Here is a 26,618-nt window from a genome sequence, read left to right on the forward strand (position 1 = left end):
AGGTAGTTTCATCCAGAATCCATACCCGTCCTTGAAGATTTTTGTGGATATGATCAAAATGTAGCTTCCTATTATAATTCCGATACTCTATTCAACTAAACAAACAAAATTGAGGAATTATAAGCCCACACTAGCGGAAAAAATTGTTGAGTAAATACATATATAGACCTACCACTAGTAAAGTATTTATTCATAATTCAAAGCAAGAATTATGTATATTATATTTGTGCGACTCGTGCAAATGAGAATGGCCACACTCCGTAACTAGAAATTAAGAGTTATAGATGGTTGAATGATATTTTAGTTGCACAATCAGTTTTGTTTTGACCAAAAAATGCGTGCATTTAAATAGATAATCTACGTTTATGCAGGTAAATAGACGTTTTGATTGATTTTGGGTCCGCATACGTAATTTGATAGAGTTTTGCAAAAACGTAAACACGTTGCACTCAAAAGAATACAGGGGGCATCAATTCTTCTTTACTAAATTGCATAACGTATATACCGATTAGGAGCCGCAACAAATCCAGTATTAAGGAATATTAACGCTAGATTTGCGGACGTTTTGTATATAATTATTGTTACTGAAACCAACCAATTTGGCGGGTAATTTTTGGGAAACGTCACTTTCGCAAAAATAAACATAGACGACTGAAATTTTGGTACACACATTGTTTGACCGATTGAAACATGTAGTTAAAAAATAGGCGTGAATCATGCGAACGTACTCATCTGCTTTGTACATGTAGCCATTTTTTGTTCAACATATTAAAGTACAAAACATCACTGAAAATATTTCCTATAAGCAGAATTCGAATTTGTTTAATTTATTTGCAAGATGTTTATATATAGATTCATTAGGTGTTCACTAAAATATTTTGCGTTTCTTAATGTAGACGGAGTAGACTTCCACATCCAACTACATCGTAATTCTAAATATTTAACAAAGCGTGTACAGAGCTCTGTTAAGAGATATGGTAGCGGTCTTTGATAGATAAATTCGAATTTATCTTCACACCCTTCTAGAAGCTATTAAGAAGCCTCTTTTTATATCCCGAACTTTTCCAAAAATGCACCTGTAACAATATGTATATTTTGATTTACGTTGTTGACATACATACAAAGTCAATTGTCACTCCGCCTGATTATTTAATAACATTTTACTTGCTTCCTTTTTCGGTTTGTTTCGTAGAATGGACTAGGCCTGTTGGGGATAAAATCAATATATCTCGTAGAGCAATGACTTTTTATTATTCGTTGATCCTTTGCTCTTGATTAATGATAGCGACTGTACGCGATGGTGTATGAAAAGATTCACGCTACAGAATTGATTACAAGCTTTGACAAATGAAGAGTATTAATTAGACAATTAGAGTAAAAGAAAAAAAAAATTAATTGTTGTCAATTTGAAACGTCTGTGTTAGTTTAGCTGTTTGTAAATAAATAATTTATTTTGACTTTAATTTCCAGCTGTTTTCTCTCATAAATGCAACTCTAAGCTGCCAATGCAACAAAACCACGAATTTTTAGCCTATGTCTGATTTAACAGCATTTCTCACACCTATTGTGCATATAGCAAGCAAACTCGAAAATGAGATCCCGAGAACGCCACATATAACAGGTGGCTTTTCTTTGAAAGAGCGCTTATGATAGATGTCCTTGCTAAATTAGCGGTTTGCGGTGCTTTCCGCATAACGGTTCACACGAAAAGTATGTCTTAACGTCCACATATCGCGCAATTTTTAGTACGTTACCATAAAAATTTTTTTACATAGAAAAAGCTATTTAGGGTATTTGATGGTCGGCCATGAGTCGACTATAATGTTTTTACTTTCATAGAATTAACTTTAGTGTCTCTCAGTTGACAAAGATAATATCTTTCAATTCTTTGCGTTTAAAATTTGGGATCAAACAGTTATCTGATGGATAACCGATTGGCATTAGTACCAAAAGTTTTTCATTTATAGGCCTTTTTAATAGGCGACATAAAGCGGCTCCACAGTTAAGGGGTGTTGTTACCAACGAACTAACACCTGCAGCTTGCAGAGCGCACAATAATATTCCTACAGCAATCGAGACTGAGATTTCATTGTAATAATGTTGTTTACGCTTTCCTGACTTAGTAAAACCATAAACTTGTTTAAAGACGAGGATAAGGTAAGGAGCATCTGTTAAATACGACTTAACATGATTCGTTTTTAAAGGACGTAAATCACTTCTCCATTGTTTACTCATTCTCTGCGCATAATTAATCTCTTCTTCCCTTTCGACAATATGGCGTATTCGATGTTTGAAGTCTTTATTACTAATCACGCAGAAAGTCCAAGGTTCAGTATGTGCGCCACTTGGGGCACAGCCGGCAGCAAGAATACAGTTTTCAATAACATCAAAAGCCGGGATGGGATGCGGCTTAAATGCACGGACGCTATGTCTATTATTAGCCATTTCATAAAACTGCTTAGAACCGCCCGGTAAGGTTATTGTGGCGCCAAAATAAGGCACATGTTCTACTTCTGGTAAAGCGGAAAGGTATTCTTCGCAATCGCCTTCTTTGATGAAAAGTATGGAAATACAGAAAATGGATATATTTCTCAAAAAACTTAAGTACTCACCTTTGCTATTATTTGTCAAATCGCTCACAAATTCTTCATTATTGTGTCCCCACAAGTATTTAGCAACATCAAACTTAGCTACCAGGCACCTTAACAAAACTGCTACACATGTTACCAATAATATTGAAAACCAATTACTCAGAAAAATGGATTTTCCGAAAAATTCATTGGTCGTCATCGCAAAATTAACAAAAATCTTCCAAATTTCTTACAGAAACTAAAGTTTAACATAATTTCGTAATCTACGTCTAAAATGCAAATATATGTGTCCTCCATTCTTATCAGTAATTCATTCTGTAGCAATATACTGAATTATCTTATTATCTCTCATTTAATTTGCGTGAAAATAGACTTGTACACATATATATAGTGTAGAAGTATTCAGCAGTTGACTTCCCACAACTGAACATGAATCAAAGGCAGGCCAATGTTGCCACCACATCTCATTTTATTAACTTCTAGTTTACATAAACGATATTTGTGTTATCGAATTTTGTCAAATGCATAAGATGTTTGCTTCTATCCGTGAAAACAACTCGTTGATATATTGAATTTCGCAAAAAAAAAAAAAAAAGTAGGCGAGAAAATCATAACAAATTTTACTTAAACGAAAGCAAATATATTTAAAACAAAACCAGGGCTGCACAAACGATATGATAATTTAAATAAAGCTGTAGTGGCCTAATCTCATCAGTTGATTATAATCCGTGCTAATCAGCTTCATTTTTTGGATTCGATTAAGGCTACCATTCGTCCGTCGCTATGGATGAAGTTTTTTCGCTACACTCTGAAAAAATTGATCTGTATGATGGTAAGCGCTATCCAACTTCTACTTGGAAGGAAAATCTGATGATAAGGTATAATTTTAATCATCTGCGTCAGATGATTCTTCTAAAATTTTTTTAATAGCTTGCTCGTGTTGTTTTGGACTGACTTTATGCAAGAGTATTTCTTTTAATTTTTCCACATTTTTTTTCACTTCCTCTATCTTAGCTTCCAATTGTTTATTTGAGATTCTCAATTTTTCGACATTCTCCTTGCGTCTACGTGCCATCTGTTTTGATTTTTCTCTCGTCTTTTTCACTGCCTATAAAATATCAAATACCAAAAGATCCAAATTATTTTATATAAATTTAGATAAGAAAATACTTAACTAACATCATTATTTCTTTTTCGTTTTAATTTATATGCGACTTCTTTGTCACTGACGTCGAAATTTGGACTACTTGATGTTCCAGTTCTTCTTCTGGCTGGCATATTATCAGTTATCATTTTACTCTGCATATAACTGTGATATCTATGTATTTACTACAATTGCGTACAGCGTTCCGTAAATCTTATCCTATTTCCGAACTCGGCTGGAAAGCTTGATAGCAAATATCTATATTTGTTGTGAAATTGTAAAAAAATGCTTATGAAAATATATATATTTTTTTTAGAGTATTGCCATATGACAATTTCGCTTGCTAATAAAGGAATTTAACATAAACTTTTATACGTATAATGCATATCTTCTTTAATAAAATTTATTTAAATTGGGACATTGCGAATGGGCAACAACATTAATTGTATTGTATGTCAATATTTATTCAAAAATTAAATCTATTTTTACTTTATTACGTTTTTTTGTTTGCTGAGAAGATTTCGATGTATGGCTTTCATATAATGGCGTATATCTACAGTAATACATATATACATATAATTTATTTTTTAGTAAATTCACAGCCTTAAGAATATTTTGGTCAATTCGAATTATTTAATGAATTTTTTCTTAAATTTTTGATTTCATTTAGTTATTGGTTATTTTAATATTTGTTGGTGTTGTAATTACCAACTTTTTTTTCTAGATGAGTTATACGCTGAAGTTGGTTGTGTTTTTACCAACCACAGCATAAAAACATACGGAAGTTAAAATTTTGTTAAATTAATTTTTTGTATTGTTGTTTTTCGTATATTTGTTGTTCACATATACAATTGTCTTTATTTCTGGTTCTAAATCCATATTTTTTGTTTACATTTTCCGATAAGATAATATGGTAACGCGGCTTTGCATTGAGCTTACCACTCGGGACTTTTTAACCCGAAAATAGAAATAACACAACATTGGGTTTTAGGGATGCAAAAAGTAGTTTTAAAAAAGAAAGGTTTTTACATATAGATGTTCTTTTTCTTATATGCGAAGAAAATATAAATGATATTTTCTACTTCTAATTTCAATAATATTAGTGCAGGATCCACCATTTTGTTCGAAATTTTGCAATTTGTATTCTTACTAACAGAAAAAGCAATCAATAACAATTAATAATTTTTTGCTCTTTTATGATAAATAAATACACTGTTTCAGATGTGCTCTCTGTTTACTTTTCATTCTAATCTTTTTGAATAGAGTGCGTTGTATAAATTACATTCATTATTAAAATAATAGGCCGGTTGGGTTTTGGACGCATAATTTTCATTGCAGAGTAACTACTTTATTTTTTTCGTATTTTATATTTGGAAATGGCGTCTCCAACTTCTAAATCGCCTGATCAATCGGATAAAAACCGGAAATACGATAGACAACTTAGGTTTGTTCAGCAATTTAATGATTAGTCAAAAGTATACAAATTATTTTTAGGCTGTGGGGTGAACATGGTCAAAATATGCTAGAAAATGCCAACATTTGCTTGATCAATGCCAATGGATTGGGATGTGAGATTCTTAAAGGAATAATTTTACCAGGAATTGGAGCGTTCACAATTGTCGATGGAAGCAAAGTTGTCGAGGACGATTTGGGTCCAAAGTAAATAATGTAAAATTATAAATTGCGCTATTTAAATAACCCATTTACTTTCTGCAGTTTCTTCTTGGAGACTGGTAGCATTGGAAAACCTAAGGCAACAATTTGCATGCAATTTTTGCAAGAACTAAATACCGACGTCAAAGGTGATTCTGTTGAGGAGAGTGTAGAATATATATTGGAAAATCGACCAACCTTCCTTGAAAATTTCGATGTGGTGGTGGCATCTAATTTGAATGAGCAATCTCTTTTGAATTTATCTGATTTTTTATGGCGAGCAGATATACCATTTATATATTGTCGTTCGTTAGGCATGTTGGGATCAATACGTATACAAATACGAGAGCATTGCGTGATTGAAAGTCATTCTGATAACCGTCAAAACGATTTGCGATTGGAGCATCCATTTCCTAGTTTAAAAGAGCACCTTGAGGTTTTTCATACATTGCTGCACTGTTGAACGCCTAAGTAAAGTTTTTTTTTTGTTTTCTTCCTTCAGAAAACTGAAGTGACAACTAAAGTTCCGTGGCTTTTTGTCCTATTTAAGTATTTGCAAAAGTGGAAAGCTGAGAACAGCAATCGTGCACCTTGCAATTACAAAGAAAAGTCCGTGTTACGAGACATGGTAAAGGCAGGTAACTGGCGTAACATAAATATTGTAAATACAAATCGTAATAATATGTATCTATATACATAGAAATGTCTTCAAATGAAGAAAATTTTGAAGAAGCCATTAAAGCCGTGAATACTGCTTTTGGTGGGGGAAATGTTTCACCAGAATTGGCAAAAATTTTTGAAGATGACGCTTGTGAGAACTTAAACAAGAAGGTTAACTTTATATTTGGGAAATAAGCTGGTTCAGCTCGATCAAAGTATTTTTCGTTTAGAGCAAACCGTTTTGGATAATGATGAAGGCCATGAAAGACTTTGTTCAAAATGAAAACAACGGACAACTTCCTCTTTCTGGTGTTCTACCAGATATGACCGCTGACACGAATTCATATATAAATCTTCAAAATATTTACCGTCAGCAAGCATTGCACGACGCCGATCAGGTTTATCGGCGTTGTCAATCTTTGGTTAAGGAACTCGGCTTGCAAAGTGACACTGTATTAGAAAGAGATGTTCGGCTAGTTTGCCGCGAAGCGGCTGGTATTACAATTATTAGAGGATCGAAAATTGCCGATGAATATAAAAGGAACTTTAACTCTTTATGCGCCGTCGATGATATGGAATTTAAAGGGACTTTAATGGAATATTATATTGCCCTCAGAACTTACGAGCGTTTTCTTTGTGAATGTGGAAATATCCCAGGAGAGTATTATGTGGAGAACGATACAGCTCGTTTTAAGTCAGTGGCTAGTAAAATTTTCATGGATGGGGGAATGTCTTCGGCCAATCTAAGTGATGACATCATTCATGAGATTTGTCATTACGGTGGGTCCGAGTTGCATTCAACGTCGGCTTTCATTGGTAAATCGATTGATAGCATGTGTGCAGACCAATATAAATGTATACTGTGAACTTTTTTAATTTTTCAGGCGGATGTGCTGCCCAAGAAGTTATTAAAATTATAACCAAACAGTACAAACCAATTGACAATACTTTCCTGTTTAATGGCATTACCACAGAATCTATCTCCCTTAAACTGTAAAAGCTTTGATTTCATTCTAAATTGTATGTATAGTGTGAGAGTATAATTGAAAAACAATTTTAAACCTCAGAAAATTCAAAATTTGCTCTTATGATTTTTACATTTTTTGTAGTAAAAATGCTTTTATGTGTTTTTTTAATTTTTATGCCGTGAAAGCTTAAGGAAGGCTTCGCTAATTTGGCGAAGAATTAGTGATCGATATGAGTGAAAACGAACAAATGTCAGAAGAAGCATTTATTTTGTATGGCAAGTCTGTAAACCAGGACATTACAGTTTGAAGGCGTAGTTGGTGAGTGGATAAATAGTACCCACCTACGCTTTAAGAAAGTTTCTATATGCAATTGGAAAGGAAGCGTAGGCGACCAACCCCGTCCACTGGGTTTGGTGGTATTTTCTACTTGTCAGTAATGGGCAACTATGTTAGACTTCAATAACTGCTGAACAATTTTCTTCTTTTCATTTATCTGCCTATATTTTATTGAGACGCCCCTTGACATAGGGAATGTTACCAGTATGCGGGCTAGTTGTTAATGATAATTCGTGGACTCGTCTGCGGTTTCTTTCAAGAATGATAATGAAACTTGCTCCCAGTCCACCTCCAAGCGCCAGTAATTCCTACCAATGATTTGCGGTCTTCCGAATTTTAAAGATTAATACCTGAGATTAAACAATTTATCCGTCCGATGGTCCCTCTGGATTTCGTATTAATAAATTCGAAAAAAAAAAAAAAAAATTGCGCTAATTCTCGGTTTGATCAAGAGTCTAGTACTTCGAGTTAATCCTCTGGTATGCCGTATTTATTTAAAATAGGATGTTGATTTTTTACAGTATAATATACGACGTAACCCATCATTTTTAAATTTTTCCTTGAACTCAAATAACATTAACTTTTGCATCTGCAAGTGAAGTTTTTCTGAAAGATGACAATTGCCGCGATGACAGTGGTGATGACCACGGCGGTGTTAATATAGTATCAGTTAAGAAATGTAGCAATTTCAGACGCACTCTGCCCTAGAATTCTGCTGTCGACATTATCATCATCAAAATCTTGAATCTTAAAGAAATCTTTTTACAGCATCATGCTACTTTCCAGTCACCGTTAGTGCACGAACTTTTCACTATGAAATTTAGAGATTATGTAACTTTCTCTGATGGTGAACAAAATGTAAATTTAGCTGGAGCAAGATACTCGTAAATGTCATCAATGCCAGCAGATTTAATTTAATCGAAGTGGTCGCACGGGGAGCACAATCTTGGATCTAATTTTCTCTAATTCGTCTATTTTGTCATTCAACTGGACTACTACAAGTATCTCAGTTGGAAAAGGTTTGCACTGCCCCATTTTATTTCAAAGTTGAAGCAATTCTGTCTAAGAAATAGAGAATTTTATTTCACACAAATTCCTAATGGATCGTCTGTCTAAAGTTGACCTCTCACATCTAATTTATCGTCAATTCGAAGTATTTTTCAATCTGAGATCAAGTCTGTTAGAACCAACTTTTCTAATATTGATTCCTTCTCACGTAAACCTTGGTGAAACTCTTCCCTGTTAATACTCTGTCGCATATATCAAGGGGCAAGGAAAAAAATGGGTAAATACGTTTATCCAGACAGTGATATTGAATATATGAAGGTACTGAAGGGACGTAGGTATGCAGTTAGAAGGGCCAAAAGGGTGCACACAAAACTCGCATGATTAAAGAGTTGTGTGGCAATAACAATGCTGTATGGGAACGACCATGATAATAAAAGATACCTAGTTATGCATTAATCTGGATGTAACATAATCAAAGATATCGATGACAGTCAATCAGGTAAGCTGCCCAAAACAGCTTCGACAGTGTACAAAGCATTAGTCACGTCTAAGATCCAATTTGCACATTCTACATCTTGTTAATTTCCAAAAAAATGTGTGAGAAACGATGTAAATATTTGAAAATAGAATATTAAAACGTTATACTGGACAAACCCCTTTAACTCCTGAATATTATTTCTGGTGAATGGCCCGGGTCCGGAAGAGCTGCTTTTAGTATTGCTAAGGAACTAAACAAGATAATGAATCCGTCCTTTTTATTATCAAAATCCCCGTCATACTTTTTAAAAGATAAATTCAATCCATCTCTAAAATTTTGTTATTAATATATATAAAGTCTTCATGAGCATCCTTGAGTCGATCTCTACTACGAAGCACAATTTCAACGTATATTGTATGAGGATCTTATGTCAAGAAGATCTTCTTCTTTATTACAACAACGGCTATGATATATACTCCGCTCAATGTTCCATCTCTAGCTTCTCGGAAGTGAAGCATCTATCTAAAATAGTACACAAAGTCAGCGTCACGAAGAAAGTTTCCTCGACTTTTATTGAATTGCTTGCTATCAGACATAGTGTTGGTGAACTGTCATAAAAAATTAGTCGTTTTTGCTGATAATAAGTCAACGCTGCTTCGAATAAGTAAAAAAGATGCAGATAATTAATTAATATTTGTAGTATTTGATACGCACTGGATGCTATATGAATCTTAAGTGGATGACTATCACCTTCTTCGTATACCTGGTCACTGCGGCTTTTTTAAAATGAAAAAGCTACTTTTTATGCAAAAGGACTTGATGGGGCAATTTCATCCATCAAATATACTCCCAACGAAGCAATACGTGCAGTTCGTAACCACATCTTTCAACAGCTAAATGATGAGTTTAAAGAGATTGCGCGGGACAAATCCAATCGCCTTTTCTATAAACTAAGTCGCATATTTATTTTGAAACCTCTATCAGTGGAAAAAATTCATTATAGACTTATGAGTGGCCACACTTATGATAAACCATATTTAAAAAAATTCGTACTACACCATGTGATATTTGTGAGGTTTGTAATATTAGCGGCTCTGCTGAACATCTATGTAATTTTCAGATGTTGCAGGCTAGACGCTATTAGAAGTTCTTTTGGCCTATTCAAATTACATGGTATCTTCTTTGATCTCTTGGCAGCGAAAAATGGGCACCATCTCAGGGAACTAACTTACTTTATTAGAGAATTGAATTTATCTTTTTAATTCATGGCAATATTTCTCTACAACATTGTTTTTTTTCAGGCAAAGTTTGCAACACTATTCTTACATCCCTTTGAACAACTCAATAATCTACAATTACACTTAACATATTGGCCGTAGCAGCCGCAGTCTTTTTGTTTTCTATTTATATTTCTTTCATATAATTACTACTGTTATCTCCACTCAACAACCCAAAAAAAGAAAAAAAATTACTACTCTTTGTTATCTGGACATATAAGCCACAAGTCTCATTGGCTTAGTCCATCCTAACTCAATATACAAGCAAAAAATATTGGAAATATATATTAAAATCTTTAGCTAACTTTTGTAAATTCATATCAAATCATGATTGCTGATTTAATTTAAATGGATCGTTTATTACGTTTGGGCGGTGCTATGCCGCAAGCACCGCAACCAACAGACGCTCCTGTCGTAGACACCGCTGAACAGGTTTATATCTCATCACTGGCTTTATTAAAAATGCTTAAACATGGTCGAGCCGGAGTACCTATGGAAGTGATGGGTTTAATGTTGGGTGAGTTTGTCGATGATTATACCGTGCGAGTTATAGATGTATTCGCTATGCCTCAGACTGGCACTGGAGTCTCAGTGGAAGCAGTAGATCCCGTGTTCCAGGCAAAAATGTTGGATATGTTAAGACAAACGGGACGGCCTGAAATGGTAGTAGGTTGGTATCATTCACATCCCGGCTTCGGTTGTTGGTTGTCCGGAGTAGATATTAACACACAACAGTCATTCGAGGCACTCTCCGAAAGAGCTGTGGCTGTCGTCGTTGATCCTATACAGTCCGTTAAGGGTAAAGTGGTTATTGATGCATTTCGTCTAATCAATCCCAATATGATGGTATTGGGTCAAGAACCTCGTCAAACTACTTCTAATTTGGGACACCTGCAAAAACCTTCCGTACAGGCTTTAATACACGGCCTGAATCGCCATTACTATTCAATTAGTATTAATTATCGGAAAAATAAATTGGAGCAAAAAATGTTATTAAATTTGCACAAAAAATCATGGAAAGACGGTCTTACACTGGCCGATTATAATGAGCATTGCACCGTCAATGAGAATACGGTACAAGAAATTTTTGAATTGGCTAAAAATTATAATAAGGTAATGTGTTAAATATGTTATATTATGGGCAGAAGAATTTATATAAATAATACCTATGTTACATTTAAAGGCTCTAGAAGATGAGGAAAAAATGACTCCTGAACAGTTGGCTATCAAAAATGTTGGTAAACAGGATCCCAAGCGGCATTTAGAAGAGAAAGTTGATAAAGTTATGCAAAATAACATTGTTCAATGTTTAGGTGCTATGCTGGATACTATTGTTTTTAAATGAGAAAATTATAAGAGAGCAACACAGAAAAGCCTTTTTATTATTATTAAAGGCGCTATAATATCGGGCATTTATTTTTCAATTGTCTCATACTCATGTCATGTTTCTTTAAGATTTCATATAAACTTTAATGGTTTCTACATAATAATATGAAAACCAAAAAAAAAATAAATTGTGAAAAAAACACATAACATTAATTTTATAATTTGAAAAAATTCCATCTTTTCATAAACCGTCTTCTTGGCAAACTAGATTAACTAGTTGGCTGACATCTTATTATCAACAAATATTTATTTGATGTGCTGGATTTAAACCCCTCTTTTTTTTTAACAATTTTTTTTTTTTCACAAATCATTACCTACCTATTTCACTCTGGCTTAAACAAGAATGATATAAGTAGATGTGCAAGAATGGGTAAGTTCAACAATGCATTATAATAGAATAAAAAGATAGAAAAAGTGAGTAACTTTTGATTATTTTGAAATAGTTCAATTTTGACTTAATTATTGGTAATTAAATCTTTTTTTTTGTTGATTTGATTATTAAAATTGAATTAAATTTTCTTTAATTAAAAATTATAAATAGTTTTTTTTTAAATTCATATGTTTTATTGATACGATAAAATACAACTCTAAGAAATAATACTGTGACAACCAGCTGGTCATTCACGTCTTGATAGTTTTATTTGCAATTGAAATTATTGAAATTTTTGGTATTTATTGAAGTGCAAGCAAAGGGGAAGCTGTGGTCACCCGGTCTCTTCACATATATATTATAATTTTACACACTTTTGATTTTGAGAGATGGTTGTTGGGTACGTAGTACAAATAGTTCCATTAAAAAATGGAAAATGGACTGATAACTTACGTAATTTATTTTCATTTAAAATACACATCTATTTCAGATTTCTTATACGCACAGGCGTAGTTATTGGCGCCGTATATTATACCAAGAAGACCGGTGTTTGGGGTAGTCCAGAGGAGACTGAACAATTGTATAATGATATTAAAGATCAACTACGTCCGCATGTTAATCGTTTAGAGCGACACTTACCGTTTGAAGTTCCTTCCTTGCCTAGAACTGAAGAATTTAGCTTTTTGGCCAAGCACTACTATAATCAAAGCGTCAAAAATACATTCCATTTTATTGAAATGTTGCCTTGCTACACTGGCCAATTAATGAAAAAGGCAAAGGATACATTTGAAAATTTCTCTCAGCCGCCTACATCTCAGTAATTTCAATGTATGTATATATATGCATTTATATATATGTAACATGTAATATATCAATGTTTGTACGAATGTACATTCATATGTATGCATATATATATATATATGTGGATACTTATCCATTACTGGCAATTCTTGCAACAAATGCAATCTCCCAGAACTTTTATACATCCAATTTTGGGAGGAGAAACTATTTTGATCTAAATTCTTCAATCAGTCGAGAACACAATGCAACAATTAAAAAAAAAAAATTAAATAATTCAGATATTGGTTACGCGGATTCACAATAAGTTCGATAAGTTCCATCGTTCTTTTATCTACTCTGGTTGCAGCTTTTCTTGCTTGCTAATTTAAAAGTTTGTTAAAAACCTTAGATGTAATTGCATATTGTTTGTGTTCATGTAATGTAAATGTATACATAAAAAAGAAAGCACAAGTTACGTCGATGTGTATATAATAGATCCATGTTATTTGTGCTTAATAAATATTCTCGACAAATTCAAATTGACATTTGTCATCGAATAATTGAAGAAAATTAAAAAATCTTTGTAACCCGGATACTTGAGGTATTATTTAAAGCAGTTTTGCGACTATCGAGAAAATGAAATTTTCTATGTGGCCTTTTAAAGAGGATTTGTGCGAAGAGTTCTTAGTGAAGAAAAAAAATATACACCCAGAGTGAAAAAGCAAAAGGTGTTTTTAAAAGTTAGCGCTTCTTTTTATAAAATAAGGTTTCATAATTAATGTCTCTTCATTATCTTTTTAGAAGCTAGTTGCTGTGCCATCAAAAAGTTGATGCAGAAAATTCTGCTTTTTAGAAGCTAATCTTGTAACACCCTGTTGACGTATACAATGCTCGTGTGTACATCAGAATCATGCTCGAGTTTCAAATCAGTCACACTGAACCGAAATCCACTTCTTCGCGTCGTATGTGACGGTCGTGTTTTTCGAAATAGCTGTTGTTATATCCGATTATCAAACCTTCTGATTGACACCACTTTTCTGGTCCAAAAGTCATTTTTTTGACATTCTCTAACAATACTTTTAATTTGGTAGCAGATACCCCAAAGTAACAAAAATATAATTTGTTGTTGCAATATGCAAATCGCCGCCACACGACAAGTCGTCAAAGTTTAAATTGTTTAATGCGTTTGTAATCAGAATTACGTTCATATTATTATAGTGGCTATTCTAAATGCTTGATCCCGCCGAGCACACAACGTGCCAAAAGAGAGTTAATACGTGGAACAAAGGTGATGGCAACTACATCAGTTTTATAATACAAAATACACAAAACTTTACTGCTATAAAAAATAAAATCCCTTTTTTCAGAAGGCTTTTAAGTTTTTATACCCAACACCATTGGTGATGCAAGATATATTAAGTTTGTGCGGACGTATGCAACGCCGAGAAAGGCTTGAGATAGATCCGCATTTGACTGTAATGATCGATTCAGAATCATGTTCTGGGTCGATCTAAGCCGAATGTGTGTCCATGTATTCAATTTACAGGTCGCAATTTTTTCGATATTTTGATGAGCATGTAGAAGTACTTAGACATACCCACGTTGTATTATACAGAACGATTCACAATCACCTTCCGCATCGATCTAAACTTGATTATCCGTCCGTTCATCTTATTTTCTTGTGTTCAACTTACAAGACCAGAATTATGAGATATTTCGATGAAATCTGGTACGCAGGCATATTTTGTGCCAAGGAAGAACGGTGCTGAAAATGGTTCCGAACGGAATACTTCCCATATAATACATCATTATTTTGAGAAGAAAGTTATATGAATAACAGTATGAGGCGAAGTGTAGATCGTGTCTTACTATAGTGTTTTTATCTGTTTCAATGGTTACAAAAATAATTATAACACGATTGCGATGAATAAATAAACATTTCAAATATTAAAAATCTGTGGTTAATGTAACGTATGCAGTATCAATTGCTTTTTATTTTCCCATCAGGATGGGGCAACTTTGTTAACATTCTTATAAACGAAGAGCTGATATTTCTTGCCTGCGAGTTAATCACGTAGCTTTCATTCACGACGAAGACCATAATTGGTCGCGATCACGTACGCTTTTCATGCCATTTTTATGTCAAAATTGAGTGGTGAGTTTTGATAAATTTAATATTAACTTTGATTAATTGAATATTTAAGGTCTAAAAAATTTGTTATGAAACTTACTTAAAAATCGAATGCGAAAAACGTTTAAACAAAGCCATTATTAACAACATAATGTGACGACAATCGATGACGAGTAACTACGACAATATGTTGCAGAAGGTAATTATCGTACCTTTAAAGCACTGTAAAATGCGGCACAGCTTTTCTCGTTTTGCACGTATATATATGCAAGTAAGACAAGAAGAAAAAACGCACAAGGGAAAATAAAGATAATTTATTGTGAATTTCGAAACTATTTATTTAGTTTATGTTCAATTTATATTAATTTAAATTTTTTTTAAGTTACACGACTTAAAATTGTATTCTATGGCGTATATTATTTTATAGGGATTGAAGAACGAGCAATAAATAAGATTTATTTTTAGTCTTAAAGATATTTTTTAACTCAAATCGTTTAAGCAATTTGTTTGTTTCATTCAACTGCCTCAGTGAAGTCCATTTCTATGCTTCTTCTTTTAAACTCCTTTTCTTAATTCTTTTTTGTGCCATTCTTTTCCCTAAAATTATTGTTTACATTTATACTAACTTCTTCCGTTTTTCCTTTTAATTCTCAAATCATATGTTTTTATTTACATTTTCATCGATTTCCCTATTTTTTCTTATCAAATATTAATGTAACCCAACGCGTCTTCTCACTGTGTTCACTGCTTGAGACTTTTTAACCCGAAAAACGAGAACCGCACGATTGTGTCAGTCCCTTAAATATCTTTTAGGTAAATTCCCACTTAAAATTATTGATAGCAATTGGTAACGCGCATTCAAAATAGATATAAAATTTTCAACTTGAAATCCCTGGTAACATAGCAAAATCAATAGGAGAATTTTTCGAGCTAGTCTGTGGACAAGAGAAAGGCGAAATTAGCCCAGTTAATTCAACAGCTTTTTGCAAAGTTAATTTCTTTCAAACATTTGAAATTTGTGTTTTTTCGCACCTATTCCTTCCGAGAAGAAATAGCGGTCCGAGTTGTCTAAATATCGTAATATTGTGCATTTAACAGAACCGTCGTCTGTGGTGGTGGTGTGCCAACGAATAAACGTGTTGAAATTACGCGAGGAGAAATGGTTAAAACTAAAAAGGGCAAGAAAGAGATAGTTCCAGCAAATACCGGAGTTTCATCTGGTGAAGAGATGTAAGTAAAGGAGATGAGTATTCAAAAGTAATAAAATTTTGTATATTCATTGGACAGGCCAGGCAAGGTTCGCCTTGCCTTGCTTTATTAGAGAAAGTGCTACGTTGTCAAACTAATTCCAGAAATATTTACTTGACGTGAATTTTGATTTGCATATACTAAATATAAATTTGGTAACATAATTATACGTGTGTCTTATAGGGAAAATGAACCCCAGGAAACAGTCACTGACTCCGGTGCTGAAGAAGCGGAAAATGTAAAAGCTAAAAATAAAAAGAACAAACAACAAAAGAAAAGTAAGAAACGTAATGATTCCATTGCGGAAGATAATGAAGACGTGGGAGGCATAACTGGCGACGTTAAGAAGCTCAACTTGAAATCCAAAGGAAACAAAAACAACCCGGTCCAGCAGGATAATATGGACAGCCAGTCTATAAATGAAGACGAATCAAACGTAGAGACTGATTCTCAGATGAGGAACAAAAAGAAAGACAAAATATTTAAGAAATCTGCGTTTGGATTGCTTATGGATATGGACAGTGAAGAAGATGACGTTGCCCAGGAAACTGCCAATAAGCTTGAAAATGAACCCGATGGGGAGGGGCTAAATGAAAAATCTAAAAAAAGTAGTGAAAAAGGAATAGCTAAGAAAAGCAAAAAAGCAATGGGAAAAACCGATGATTTGAAGACACTCAATCAAAATGTACTTCAAAATGCAACGGCGAAGAATTTAAAAGGAGGGCCGGTCGTTCCCACCACAACGTCTGCTACAAATGAACTCGAAAGTGAACCCGACGATGAGGGACAAAATGAAAAACCTAAAAAAGCCATCGAGAAAGGAATGGCTAAGAAAACGAAAAAAGGTAAGCGGAAGGGAAAAGGCGAGGAAGACGATGAAGACTTAGATAAAGTTCTGGCAGAACTTAAGGCGGAATGCAATGAAGAAGCGGCAGTCGCCCTCACAACAGCATCCGTCGTTTCTCCTGAAGACTGGATAGAAAATGAATTTGGCGTAGAAAAGCAGAAAAAAGGTAAAAAACAAATTAAGGAAAAAGAAGTGGAAGTAATGAACAAAGATGTTGCCAATGCTGATGTAGATGAAATTGAGATTACTACTGTTAAGACTGCCGCCGAGAAAAAGAAAGAAAAGAAGGAACGTCAGAAACGAGAAGCGGCTTTAGCCAAACAAAAAGCTGTCCAAGAAACTCAATCAAAACAGGAAGAAACTGAGGCCTTTGTTCCCTTAATACCAGAGGACACAGTCATATGTCAACCTAAAGAAGCTTATGTAGATCCCGGCAACGGTGGAGGCTTGGAAGATGAGGGCACAAAAAGTACTGGAAAAAATAAGAAAAAGACTAAGAAAGATAAAAAAGCAGAAGCCGAAGAAGAGAATAAAAAAGATATGAAGAAAAAGGGCATGTCATCGGCAATGGTAGCTGCAATGCAAGAACGATTGAAAAAAATCAAAGAGGAAGAGGAACGCCAGCGAAAAGTTGAGGAAGAACGTGTTCGGCAAGAAGAAGAACGCGAAAGATTGCGACTAGAAGCAGTTCGCTTAGAAGCGGAAAGGAAAGAGAAGAAAAAACAGAAGGAAGCTGAACGTAAGGCTCGTTTAAAAGCAGAAGGTAAACTACTTACTAAACGGCAAAAGGAGGATCGTGCCAGAGCACAAGCCATGTTAGAAGCCCTGAAGGCCCAAGGCGTTGAAATACCGGATCCCACAGAGAAGCGACCCACTCGACCAGGTAATTAAAAATGGAATTTAGTTAATCCAGCAAATTATTTTTATACCTTTACTTAGGGACCCGAATCCGTCCTAAAAAGAAGGGCTCACAAGCCAGTCAAGAGCAAAGTGGAGATGCCAATTCCGAAACAGCTTCGGCGGCCGCAGCAGCCAGTGCTCAGCAAACTAGTGAGAGAGAGGATACTGTTAAAGAATCATGGGATGCAACTGACACCGAAGATGAAGCTAATGATACATCCCAAACTACTTCAACCAACAACGAAGATAGATACTCAAATGGCGCTATTGCAACAGGTATTACAATATCAAATACTGGTAGCAATAACGAAGATTCGGAGGAAGATGACAGCGATTCCGAAAATGGACTCAAGTCTGAATCGGAACCAGAATTGGAATCTGAAGTTGAAGAAAGGGTTGATGCAATTAATGCCAACGATCCGGAGGAAAGACGTTTGCGAGCTGAACGTCGTATAATAAAACGTCAAGAAGATGCTGAAAAGAATCGCACAACCGAAGATCTTCGGGCAGCCGTTGTCTGTGTGCTTGGTCATGTAGATACCGGCAAAACTAAAATTTTAGATAAATTACGTCGCACGCATGTTCAAGATTCAGAGGCCGGAGGCATTACTCAACAAATTGGTGCAACCAATGTTCCCATTGATGCTATTAAAGAGCAAGCAAAAATTGTACGTGGTTCCACTGATTTTGATTTTAAGCTGCCTGGTCTTCTAATCATTGATACACCTGGTCATGAATCGTTTAGCAACTTACGCAATCGCGGTTCGTCTCTCTGCGATATTGCCATTTTGGTGGTTGATATAATGCACGGTCTAGAACCGCAAACCATTGAATCAATTAATTTATTAAAGCAAAAGAAATGCCCATTTATTGTAGCGCTAAATAAAATCGATCGTCTCTATGATTGGAAAGTATTGGCGCGACGTGATATACGGGATGCACTGAAGGAGCAAGAGCCTAATACCCAAGTAGAATTTAATCAGCGTGCCAAGAACGTTATTCTACAATTTGCCGAACAAGGATTGAATGCAGCTCTTTTTTATGAAAACAACGATCCTAAATCTTACATTTCATTGGTGCCTACAAGTGCCATTACTGGCGAAGGTATGGGCAATCTATTGTTCCTTATTATCGAATTCTGTCAAAAGATGTTGGCCAAAAGGTTGATGTACTCGGAGGAGCTGCAGGCGACAGTTTTAGAAGTGAAAGCCATACCGGGTCTCGGTACCACAATCGATACCATTCTGATCAACGGCAAGCTACGTGAAGGTCAAACTATGGTAGTAGCCGGTACTGACGGCCCGATTGTGACTCAGATACGTTCACTTTTAATGCCACAACCGTTAAGAGAGTTACGTGTCAAAAATGCTTACGTTGAGCATAAAGAGATTAAGGCAGCTCAGGGTGTTAAAATCGCAGCAAAGGATCTTGACAAGGCCATTGCTGGTATTAATTTATTGGTCGCACATAAGCCTGACGAAATTGAAATATGCAAGTAAGTGTCTGTGCCTGTCTCTCTATTTCACAATTCATTTGATCTTTGTACTATTCCTACTCAGGGAAGAGGTCGCACGTGAGCTTAAAAGCGCTTTAAGTCACATTAAGTTGGCACAAATTGGAGTTTATGTACAAGCTTCGACATTGGGATCATTGGAGGCTCTGTTAGAATTTCTTCGTGGTTCTAAAATACCGGTAAGTACGATTAATGTTTTTTTGTTTACAAATAGTCTTAATGGGTTTTTAATACTGAGTGTGACTGTTTTTCAACTAATGAAAAATTCGCTTGACAGACCGGCGTGTATGTAATTCAAATCAATGTGTCAGTGTAAACGAGTTTAGTCGCATTTATCTGCATGTCTTATATTTGAATCTTCAATATAGGAGAAATTAAGATAAAGAATCGAACTTTGTCTCCTTACCGCGGATGACTTCGAAATCTGAGTTGAACAATAACGCTCTGGTTGTGCGTGTAAAAATTAAATTATTTCGTAACAAAAAAATATGTTATCGAAATATTTGCTTAAAATCACATAAATAAAAGAAAGCTATACCCGACTTGCATATATTGCGGATTCCTCCGAAATGACGAAATAATTTTTATCTAGTTGTTACAAGCGAAAGAAAGAAAGTAAATATGTAAAGCGAGTTAATGACCGAAAGCACGAAATAATGAAAACTAATATTTATTTATTTATACATATAGATATAATCTTAATAATGCAAATATCTGAAAAATTTGATTCGAATACATATATATAATTGGCAACATGTTGTCTAATATTCCTTTAGGAATATGTTCTAAAAATTAAAAAAAAGGAAGAAATTTTATTCCTGTTTGCGTTTTTTTTTTTTTTTTTTTTTTGGATCTGTCTGGGATTAAGGCATCTTTTAGAAGGCATCTGATTTGCTATCTTTCTATTCATCGAAGATATGAAGCCATGGGCTTTAAATTTGGTAGAAACATTGGAAGTGCTTGTATGCTGTGGTGGTGTTGAAAATGATCCAAATTGGTCGAAGCACACGGCTACAGTACCTCGTAAACTTAGAACACTTCTGCCTTTCTAATGGAATAAAAAATTGGTTTTTTATCGATTACTCATAAACTACATCAAATAAATCTGCGAAAGTTTAGATGTATATTCTTTCGGCTAGGCTGTAGTACCTGTACAAAAATGGAAAAAGTTGAGCACGCCTACCCACTGTTATAGGTGGAAAAAATGGAATTTTTTTTCCAATACCTTTATAACGCTCATAAACAGGCTCCGAAACTCCCACAAAGTATGCAAATTCTCGGCCAGCTTTCTTCCGTCTGCTCAACTATGGAGTATGAAATGTGGCCAATATTCTCGCTTTCGTAAAAATGAAGATATCGCTTACAAACTTGTAAAAGAATTTGAATACTATGCCAACTTTTCAACGAATACGCTTACAACTCCCAAACGTTTGTATAACAGGGGGAGCATTCTTGGTTTCCATTCTTATAATCATATAAAATCAAACAAAATCAGCCGCGTCCACCTTATTCTTCTTTTCTCCTTTTTTAGTCATTTTAGGGACAACGGTGATGGGTCTAAAAGATTCGATTACGATCGAATATAATTTTCTTACTTTTCCTTTTCCTTTTCCTTCTCTTTTTTTTTTTTTTTATATAACATGTAGGAGTTCAGGGACATAATAGGAGGAAAAGGAGGAGGAGGAGGAGGAGGGGGAGGAGGAGGAAATAAGTGTTCCCGAATGAAATATGGCCTTATAATAGTTCTTCATCTACTGTCTTGCAATTGTTGCATTGTGTGCAGCGCTCCTTTTTCTTACCATAGTTACAGATCACATTCGCTTTCCGTACTTGTATACTACATATTTTTTTAATTTATAACATTGTAATGAAAACATACCACTAAATAAGATTTGTATTACATTTTATTAAAATATGAACTTGTTAAGTCGACTTGGTAATATTTTACATCACATGATGTGTAGTATGCAGGTCGTCATACGCCGCATCAAAGTGTAGATTCGTATTGACATGATTGTAAGGTGCCAACGAATTTAGTTAATATGTGAATTTGAAGATCGTGTAGTAATAATAAATCGTTCGTTAGAGCAAACATCCAAGAACTCTTTATTATTATATGTATGCAATGAAATAAATTACTTAATGGTTATCAAATTAAATAATTGCCTTAAGACAAATCTTGGGATTTTTTGTGTTTCAATAAATATATATTTACCTCAAATTTTTTTCAAAAAATATTCTTTTTATATACTCCTTATTTTGATTGAATGAATATGTGACCGACAGGATATATGACAGATACTATGTTAGATCGTGTATCAAGTGTTTGCAATCTATCATATAAGAAAATTAAAAATATGTATTTTTGGGAATTATAAAAATCCGACAAGCTTACTATATCTTTATGTATTACTATGATTGTAAAAATGTAGTTTTCATACCTCATACCTCATAGATATCTAAACTTTAACAAGAGCATTTTTTTTTTTTTTTTTTTTTTAAATTTTTAATTTTTTTCATAATTTAACCCTTTTTTAATTTTTTCTTTTTTTTTTTTTTTTTTTTTTTTTGGCATCACGATGATGATCTCGGAAATTTATTCAAAATAACAAACTTGATCTTCCCCTTTTGGCCCTCTATTGCACTCAGATTAAGAGTTGGTTTAAGCCGTCCATCCACAGTTTAGCGAAATGAGAGAATTAGTTTTATTTGCTCAATAATCCTTGCGTCCATCCGGCATCAGGTTATCTATAGCGTCTTTTTCATTAATTATCGTTCGGAAATTTCAACAATATGTTGCATATATCAGAAAATGTTCATGGTTGCGGTATTAGATGTCACGTCACGTTAAAGACATGCAATGTGAAATGTTTACACTCATATAATCTGTTACGTGAACATAATTTTCAACTTGATTGCTATAACGAACACATTACTCTTCATTTCGTAAACCGATTACAACAGTGAGCTAATTTACTTAACCAGGTTCGATCAGTCCAAGTTGTATATAATTTTATTCTTGCTTAAAATTAATTTCAGCTATTTTGGACTTGCATTGTTTATTAGAATCTGATTGGAGGTCTATTCTAAAAATTGATATCGATAATTAATTGCAAATCGAAATCAAGAAAATACAATAACAAGTAATTTAACCTCTAAGTTAACTTGATTGTGTCGCACTTAAAAGCAATAATGATGAGTGCCACAAAGAAACCCATTTCCCAGATAGCTCGACCGGGCTAATTTAAACAGAACATACCGCTATTGAAAGTTTCCCAGGATTCGTCAAGTGCTCCGCGCAAAATTGATTCGCCATATGGAATTTTATTTCTAAGAAATCTTTCGTAATGTTTCGTAACGGGCACATAACGCACATACGATTTTTTTCCTTTATCTTGTTTTTCAAGTTTCACATGACTAAGAAAAACTGAAATGTAACTTAAATGTAAATCCACACATATTAGGAACGCATAGCATACAACGCATGAAATCCTCTTGACAAAGCTATAGCGGATGCAAATGTGGAATTTGCCCACCGCATTGGACTTGCACGGAAATAATTAAATATCGGTACCGATTTCTTAATATAAGCAAGATGATCAAAGCATTATCGCCATTTCGGTCTATTGGTAGGAGGCGCTTAAAAATGTTGAAAACATTTTAAATATATAGTGAATTCGCTTATATAATATATTCTATACTGAATTATAGTGTGTTGCTCGCAATTTCCTCTCATCGAGCGTATATCGCACATATTAATTAATATGCCGTGTTCAATGAAAGGAAAAAAAAAAAAAAAAGGAACGACGACGACGATGACGCCATATAGGACGTACAGGATTAAAAAGGGATTGGAAAAGCCTTCCCTATGAATTATTTCAGGGAAGATTTGATACACACAAGACACTCATTGTTGTCACAAAATTGTTTTGTAAATCCGTGACAATGCTCTTGTTCAAGACATACCACTACGATCACTATTTATTAGGTGCTTGCGTTAATTTTGAGAACGTTTTACATTAATCCGAATATTTCCGATAATTTTCTACATTTTTCCATCTTTCTGGTAGTGCAAGCACCTAATAAGTTAGATTGCGCAGGCACGTCCTATACAAGAAATATGTTTTTCTAAATTGATAGCATTATGACGATCATCTCTGTCCTATATTACATCACAAAACGTCGTCATCATTAGTGGTTAAGCTGACTTTAATTTTGTACGGCACAAAAATTTTAAAAACTTTCCGATTTTTACATTGTGAGACTTTGTTTAAGATGACCCGAAATTGGAAAAGTCGGGCCAACCTATTCAAAAAACAAGGTAGTGTTAACGGTATTCTTCGGCTATCTCGATGCTGTTGTGTACTATGAATACCTTCCGCATTCTCAATAAGAAATATTATTTGAGTTACATATATATATGGAATAATAAATAGATTTCAAAAGGAAAAAATTAAATTGGTTTCACCTTTTGGACTGTTCTCGCCAAGGTTCTCATTATTCGTTACTTATGCTGCAGCTTCATCATAAAGTTGCTAAAAATTGAATGTTTTTGCTATTTAAAGACTTCCTTTTCACTAGAAATCTTACGTGAGATATGGTCTACCATACCGTGATCCCCACAGGTTTCAAGTTTCGCTTTCAAACAGCCATTGTGAATAAATTTTTATTGATACTTTTTTTATTTTGGCTGACTCTTCACGTAGGTACCGTTATATGCGAAAGGTTTCAAAAAATTAACTCACATTATCCAATTTGTTCACGTCCATTTTCAATGGCGTTCGAACTTGTGTCAAAACACATAAAATATCGTCAGAACATTTCAAAAATTGCGATGCGAAAATCAATTTCGGCAAATGATTCGGTATCGACTAGTACACTAAAATGCGGGCCTATTTTCACTTCCCCGCAGTGTAAGCACTATTGCACTGCACTTGCATGCGCTGCGCTCTGGTCGACAAATTGTTGATCTTTTGTTGGTCAATGAAATTCTTCAAAAAAAAAAAAAAAAAAAAAAAAATTGGGAAACATCAACACTTTGCACCTTATGACCTTGTACACTATGTCCGGCTATGGAAAGTAGGTCAAATATGACAATAATGTGTGAAAAAGTGGTTTTTTAAATTGAATCCGAAATTCATGCGACGTGAGTTGACGGTTTGTTATTTGATCTGTGCATCGTGATTTGCTCCAATGCTAAGACAGGCATTGTCTCCACAATGTCAATGCCGAGCGACGTTATTTTTAATGCGTTCGTAAAAATTGAAGGAATTTCGTTGAGAAGTTTGTATGCAACCATCGTATATCTCGGATCTTATTTCGTCCGAATTTTATTTGTTTTTCTCTTTGCGAAATTTGGCAAGTTGCCTTAAGTTGTAAAGGCGACCTCAATACAGGCCTGCAGCAATCACTTGTTTCACCTTTCGACTCGAATTTCGAAAAGTTCTATAGTAATCACTTACACGATGGATGGATGACACTTCTGGAGCATATTAGGACCTAAAAGGGACGAAATCTCTTTTTGCTATAGGGTAAAAGCCGACTTAAATGATTTACCGCTGTCGCTAAAGCGTAACGGGCGCGTATATTCTCCTTTTTCTGTCTTCCGCGCTATCATATCGTTACGTATATCGTTTCAGTCGAGATATCAGGCCTGTTGAGTAAGAGCAGCTTTTTTATTTTTTTTTTATTTTTTTATTTTTTTTAAACAATAACAAATAAAAATACTGGAAAAGTGTTACGGCGATAGTTGTTTATCAAGATCACAAGAAGAGGAGAAGACAAGACTCGTTCACGGAAGCCCATCAATCTCGGCTATTGATGAAAACATTATGAAAATCAAAGAAGAGCTTGAGTATGTATCAAGCGCCGATTGACTCAGAGGTACCTTGTATATATTGTTGAAAAGATTCATATTGAAATGATCAATAGAAATTATTTTGAAGGATGATTTGGACTTGTCTCGGGTGTCTTCTTCTTTTACTCATATTATTAGTGTTTTGAATTTCCCTGAAACGCAATACCGTATTAGAGAGAGTCAAAAGGAGTGCTTTTCACGAGTGATAATGATTTAAAATGTATTATGAGTGGGAATAAAGTTTGGATTTATGCTTATGACCCGCAAACAGCTTAACAATCCGGTGCATGTAGTGCCACAGGTGAACAAAAAAAAAAAAAAAAAAAATCGCTCACGACAAGATTGTTTAAACAGAAAAAAAACGTTGCTATTACTAATCCGCTATAACTAATAGGGCATGTGTCTCGAAACTTATATCAGCTGTTTCCAAAAGTCGTAGCAACCTGCCAAAGAAACACTGAAAATACAGTCTCATTACTTTCTGTCCACAGTAGGATGTTGATTATTAATTGCGAAATGCTTGTAATGTTGGATAAGATTTTCGTTTTCTAGGACACCTTTTCCGATTGTAAATTAATAGCAAGTAAACAGATTTAGATGTTTGTGTAGCTTTATTAAGAACTTGCAATTTTGGCTGCGATGAATTGTGTGTGAAACGCGAGACCCATTATAACCTCGATCATCATCTATTGGTATAGCAGATATATTAATATATGTTTGTATCTATGTTTATATGTTCGCATGTATGTACAGATATAGTGCTTACGCAACTTCCGCTTATTTTTCCGTTTCGCATGCCTGTGTACGTCTTATGAAAACGTTTTGCTAGTATTGATAGACGAACAATTCCAAAGCAAACGCAAGCCGTTTTATATACATATAAGTTTATCTGCCTACTTATAGTGCCCATGCATTTGTACACGAAACTTACGTTACTTGAGAAAAAAAACAAAAAAGAAAAAAAAAAAAAAAACCAGAAACCTTATGTAGAGTTCAAATTTGATACATTTTTGGGAAATTTGTTTTACGTACATATATATATATATATATATATATATATATACATATATATATACCGTATATATAAGTGATGTAAAAATAATGTAGAGCAATGTAATGAAAATAAAAATATATATAAATGCAACTAGCGAAGAGCGAAGTATAAATTGTATTGTTATGTTACTCGGTTGCCAGTTGCCATGTTCTGATGTTTATTGATTTATTCACGCTATGCCGCCTTCGCTTATTTCATTCATTTATAAAACAAACACGTTTGTTTCGTTTGAGTTAACATGAACGTTTTATTCATTCACAAAAATAACATACACACACGCTTACAAATATGTATATATATATATATAAAATATGTATATACATATATAAATAAATATATACATATATATAAAATATATAAATACATATATATATAAAATATATAAATACATATAATATATATATATATATATATATT

At 34.1% G+C, this 26,618-nt stretch overlaps 6 protein-coding genes across 9 annotated transcripts in view; 4 read left to right on the forward strand and 2 right to left on the reverse strand.

Annotated features, from left to right (window-relative positions):
* Positions 1–1,220: 1,220 nt before the first annotated feature.
* LOC119632579 (iodotyrosine deiodinase 1) lies at positions 1,221–2,874 on the reverse strand. Of its 2 annotated transcripts, none has more exons than XM_038025549.1 (2): positions 2,613–2,874; positions 1,221–2,546 (listed from the first exon to the last, which is right to left on the reverse strand). In XM_038025549.1, exons 1-2 carry the CDS (start codon positions 2,788–2,790, stop codon positions 1,858–1,860), a joined length of 867 nt encoding a protein of 288 aa, XP_037881477.1. In that variant the 5' UTR covers positions 2,791–2,874; the 3' UTR covers positions 1,221–1,857. The 2 variants fall into 2 exon arrangements, with proteins under 2 accessions (XP_037881477.1, XP_037881476.1); XM_038025548.1 differs by having other exon boundaries at positions 1,222–2,549.
* A 184-nt stretch (positions 2,875–3,058) lies between these two features.
* Positions 3,059–4,780, reverse strand: LOC119632580 (CCAAT/enhancer-binding protein gamma). 3 transcript variants are annotated; one of them, XM_038025552.1, is made up of 3 exons: positions 4,675–4,780; positions 3,771–3,993; positions 3,059–3,699 (listed from the first exon to the last, which is right to left on the reverse strand). In XM_038025552.1, the coding sequence occupies exons 2-3, from the start codon at positions 3,894–3,896 to the stop codon at positions 3,478–3,480; spliced, it is 348 nt and encodes a 115-aa protein (XP_037881480.1). In that variant the 5' UTR covers positions 3,897–3,993; positions 4,675–4,780; the 3' UTR covers positions 3,059–3,477. The 3 variants fall into 3 exon arrangements, with proteins under 3 accessions (XP_037881480.1, XP_037881481.1, XP_037881478.1); XM_038025553.1 differs by lacking the exon at positions 4,675–4,780 and adding an exon at positions 4,444–4,500; XM_038025550.1 differs by lacking the exon at positions 4,675–4,780 and adding an exon at positions 4,233–4,347.
* A 118-nt stretch (positions 4,781–4,898) lies between these two features.
* On the forward strand, positions 4,899–7,108 carry LOC119632576 (nedd8-activating enzyme E1 regulatory subunit). The gene is made up of 7 exons (XM_038025546.1): positions 4,899–5,179; positions 5,230–5,394; positions 5,452–5,824; positions 5,891–6,026; positions 6,089–6,219; positions 6,279–6,864; positions 6,933–7,108. The coding sequence occupies exons 1-7, from the start codon at positions 5,112–5,114 to the stop codon at positions 7,043–7,045; spliced, it is 1,572 nt and encodes a 523-aa protein (XP_037881474.1). The 5' UTR covers positions 4,899–5,111; the 3' UTR covers positions 7,046–7,108.
* A 3,110-nt stretch (positions 7,109–10,218) lies between these two features.
* On the forward strand, positions 10,219–11,518 carry LOC119632578 (26S proteasome non-ATPase regulatory subunit 14). The gene is made up of 2 exons (XM_038025547.1): positions 10,219–11,228; positions 11,299–11,518. The coding sequence occupies exons 1-2, from the start codon at positions 10,464–10,466 to the stop codon at positions 11,458–11,460; spliced, it is 927 nt and encodes a 308-aa protein (XP_037881475.1). The 5' UTR covers positions 10,219–10,463; the 3' UTR covers positions 11,461–11,518.
* A 594-nt stretch (positions 11,519–12,112) lies between these two features.
* Positions 12,113–13,197, forward strand: LOC119632581 (MICOS complex subunit MIC13 homolog QIL1). Its single transcript, XM_038025554.1, has 2 exons — positions 12,113–12,271; positions 12,362–13,197. Exons 1-2 carry the CDS (start codon positions 12,261–12,263, stop codon positions 12,690–12,692), a joined length of 342 nt encoding a protein of 113 aa, XP_037881482.1. The 5' UTR covers positions 12,113–12,260; the 3' UTR covers positions 12,693–13,197.
* Positions 13,198–15,637: 2,440 nt separating this feature from the next.
* Positions 15,638–26,618, forward strand: part of LOC119632575 (eukaryotic translation initiation factor 5B) — a 48,205-nt gene continuing 37,224 nt past the window's right edge. The window contains exons 1-4 of the mRNA XM_038025545.1: positions 15,638–16,012; positions 16,214–17,760; positions 17,817–19,272; positions 19,337–19,469. Coding sequence (XP_037881473.1) covers positions 15,942–16,012; positions 16,214–17,760; positions 17,817–19,272; positions 19,337–19,469 — 3,207 coding nt within the window. The 5' untranslated portion in view covers positions 15,638–15,941. The remainder of the gene's footprint in view (positions 16,013–16,213; positions 17,761–17,816; positions 19,273–19,336; positions 19,470–26,618) is intronic.

This window comes from Glossina fuscipes, unplaced genomic scaffold (genome assembly GCF_014805625.2).
Source record: "Glossina fuscipes isolate IAEA_lab_2018 unplaced genomic scaffold, Yale_Gfus_2 1, whole genome shotgun sequence".
Taxonomy (NCBI): Eukaryota; Metazoa; Arthropoda; class Insecta; order Diptera; family Glossinidae; genus Glossina; species Glossina fuscipes.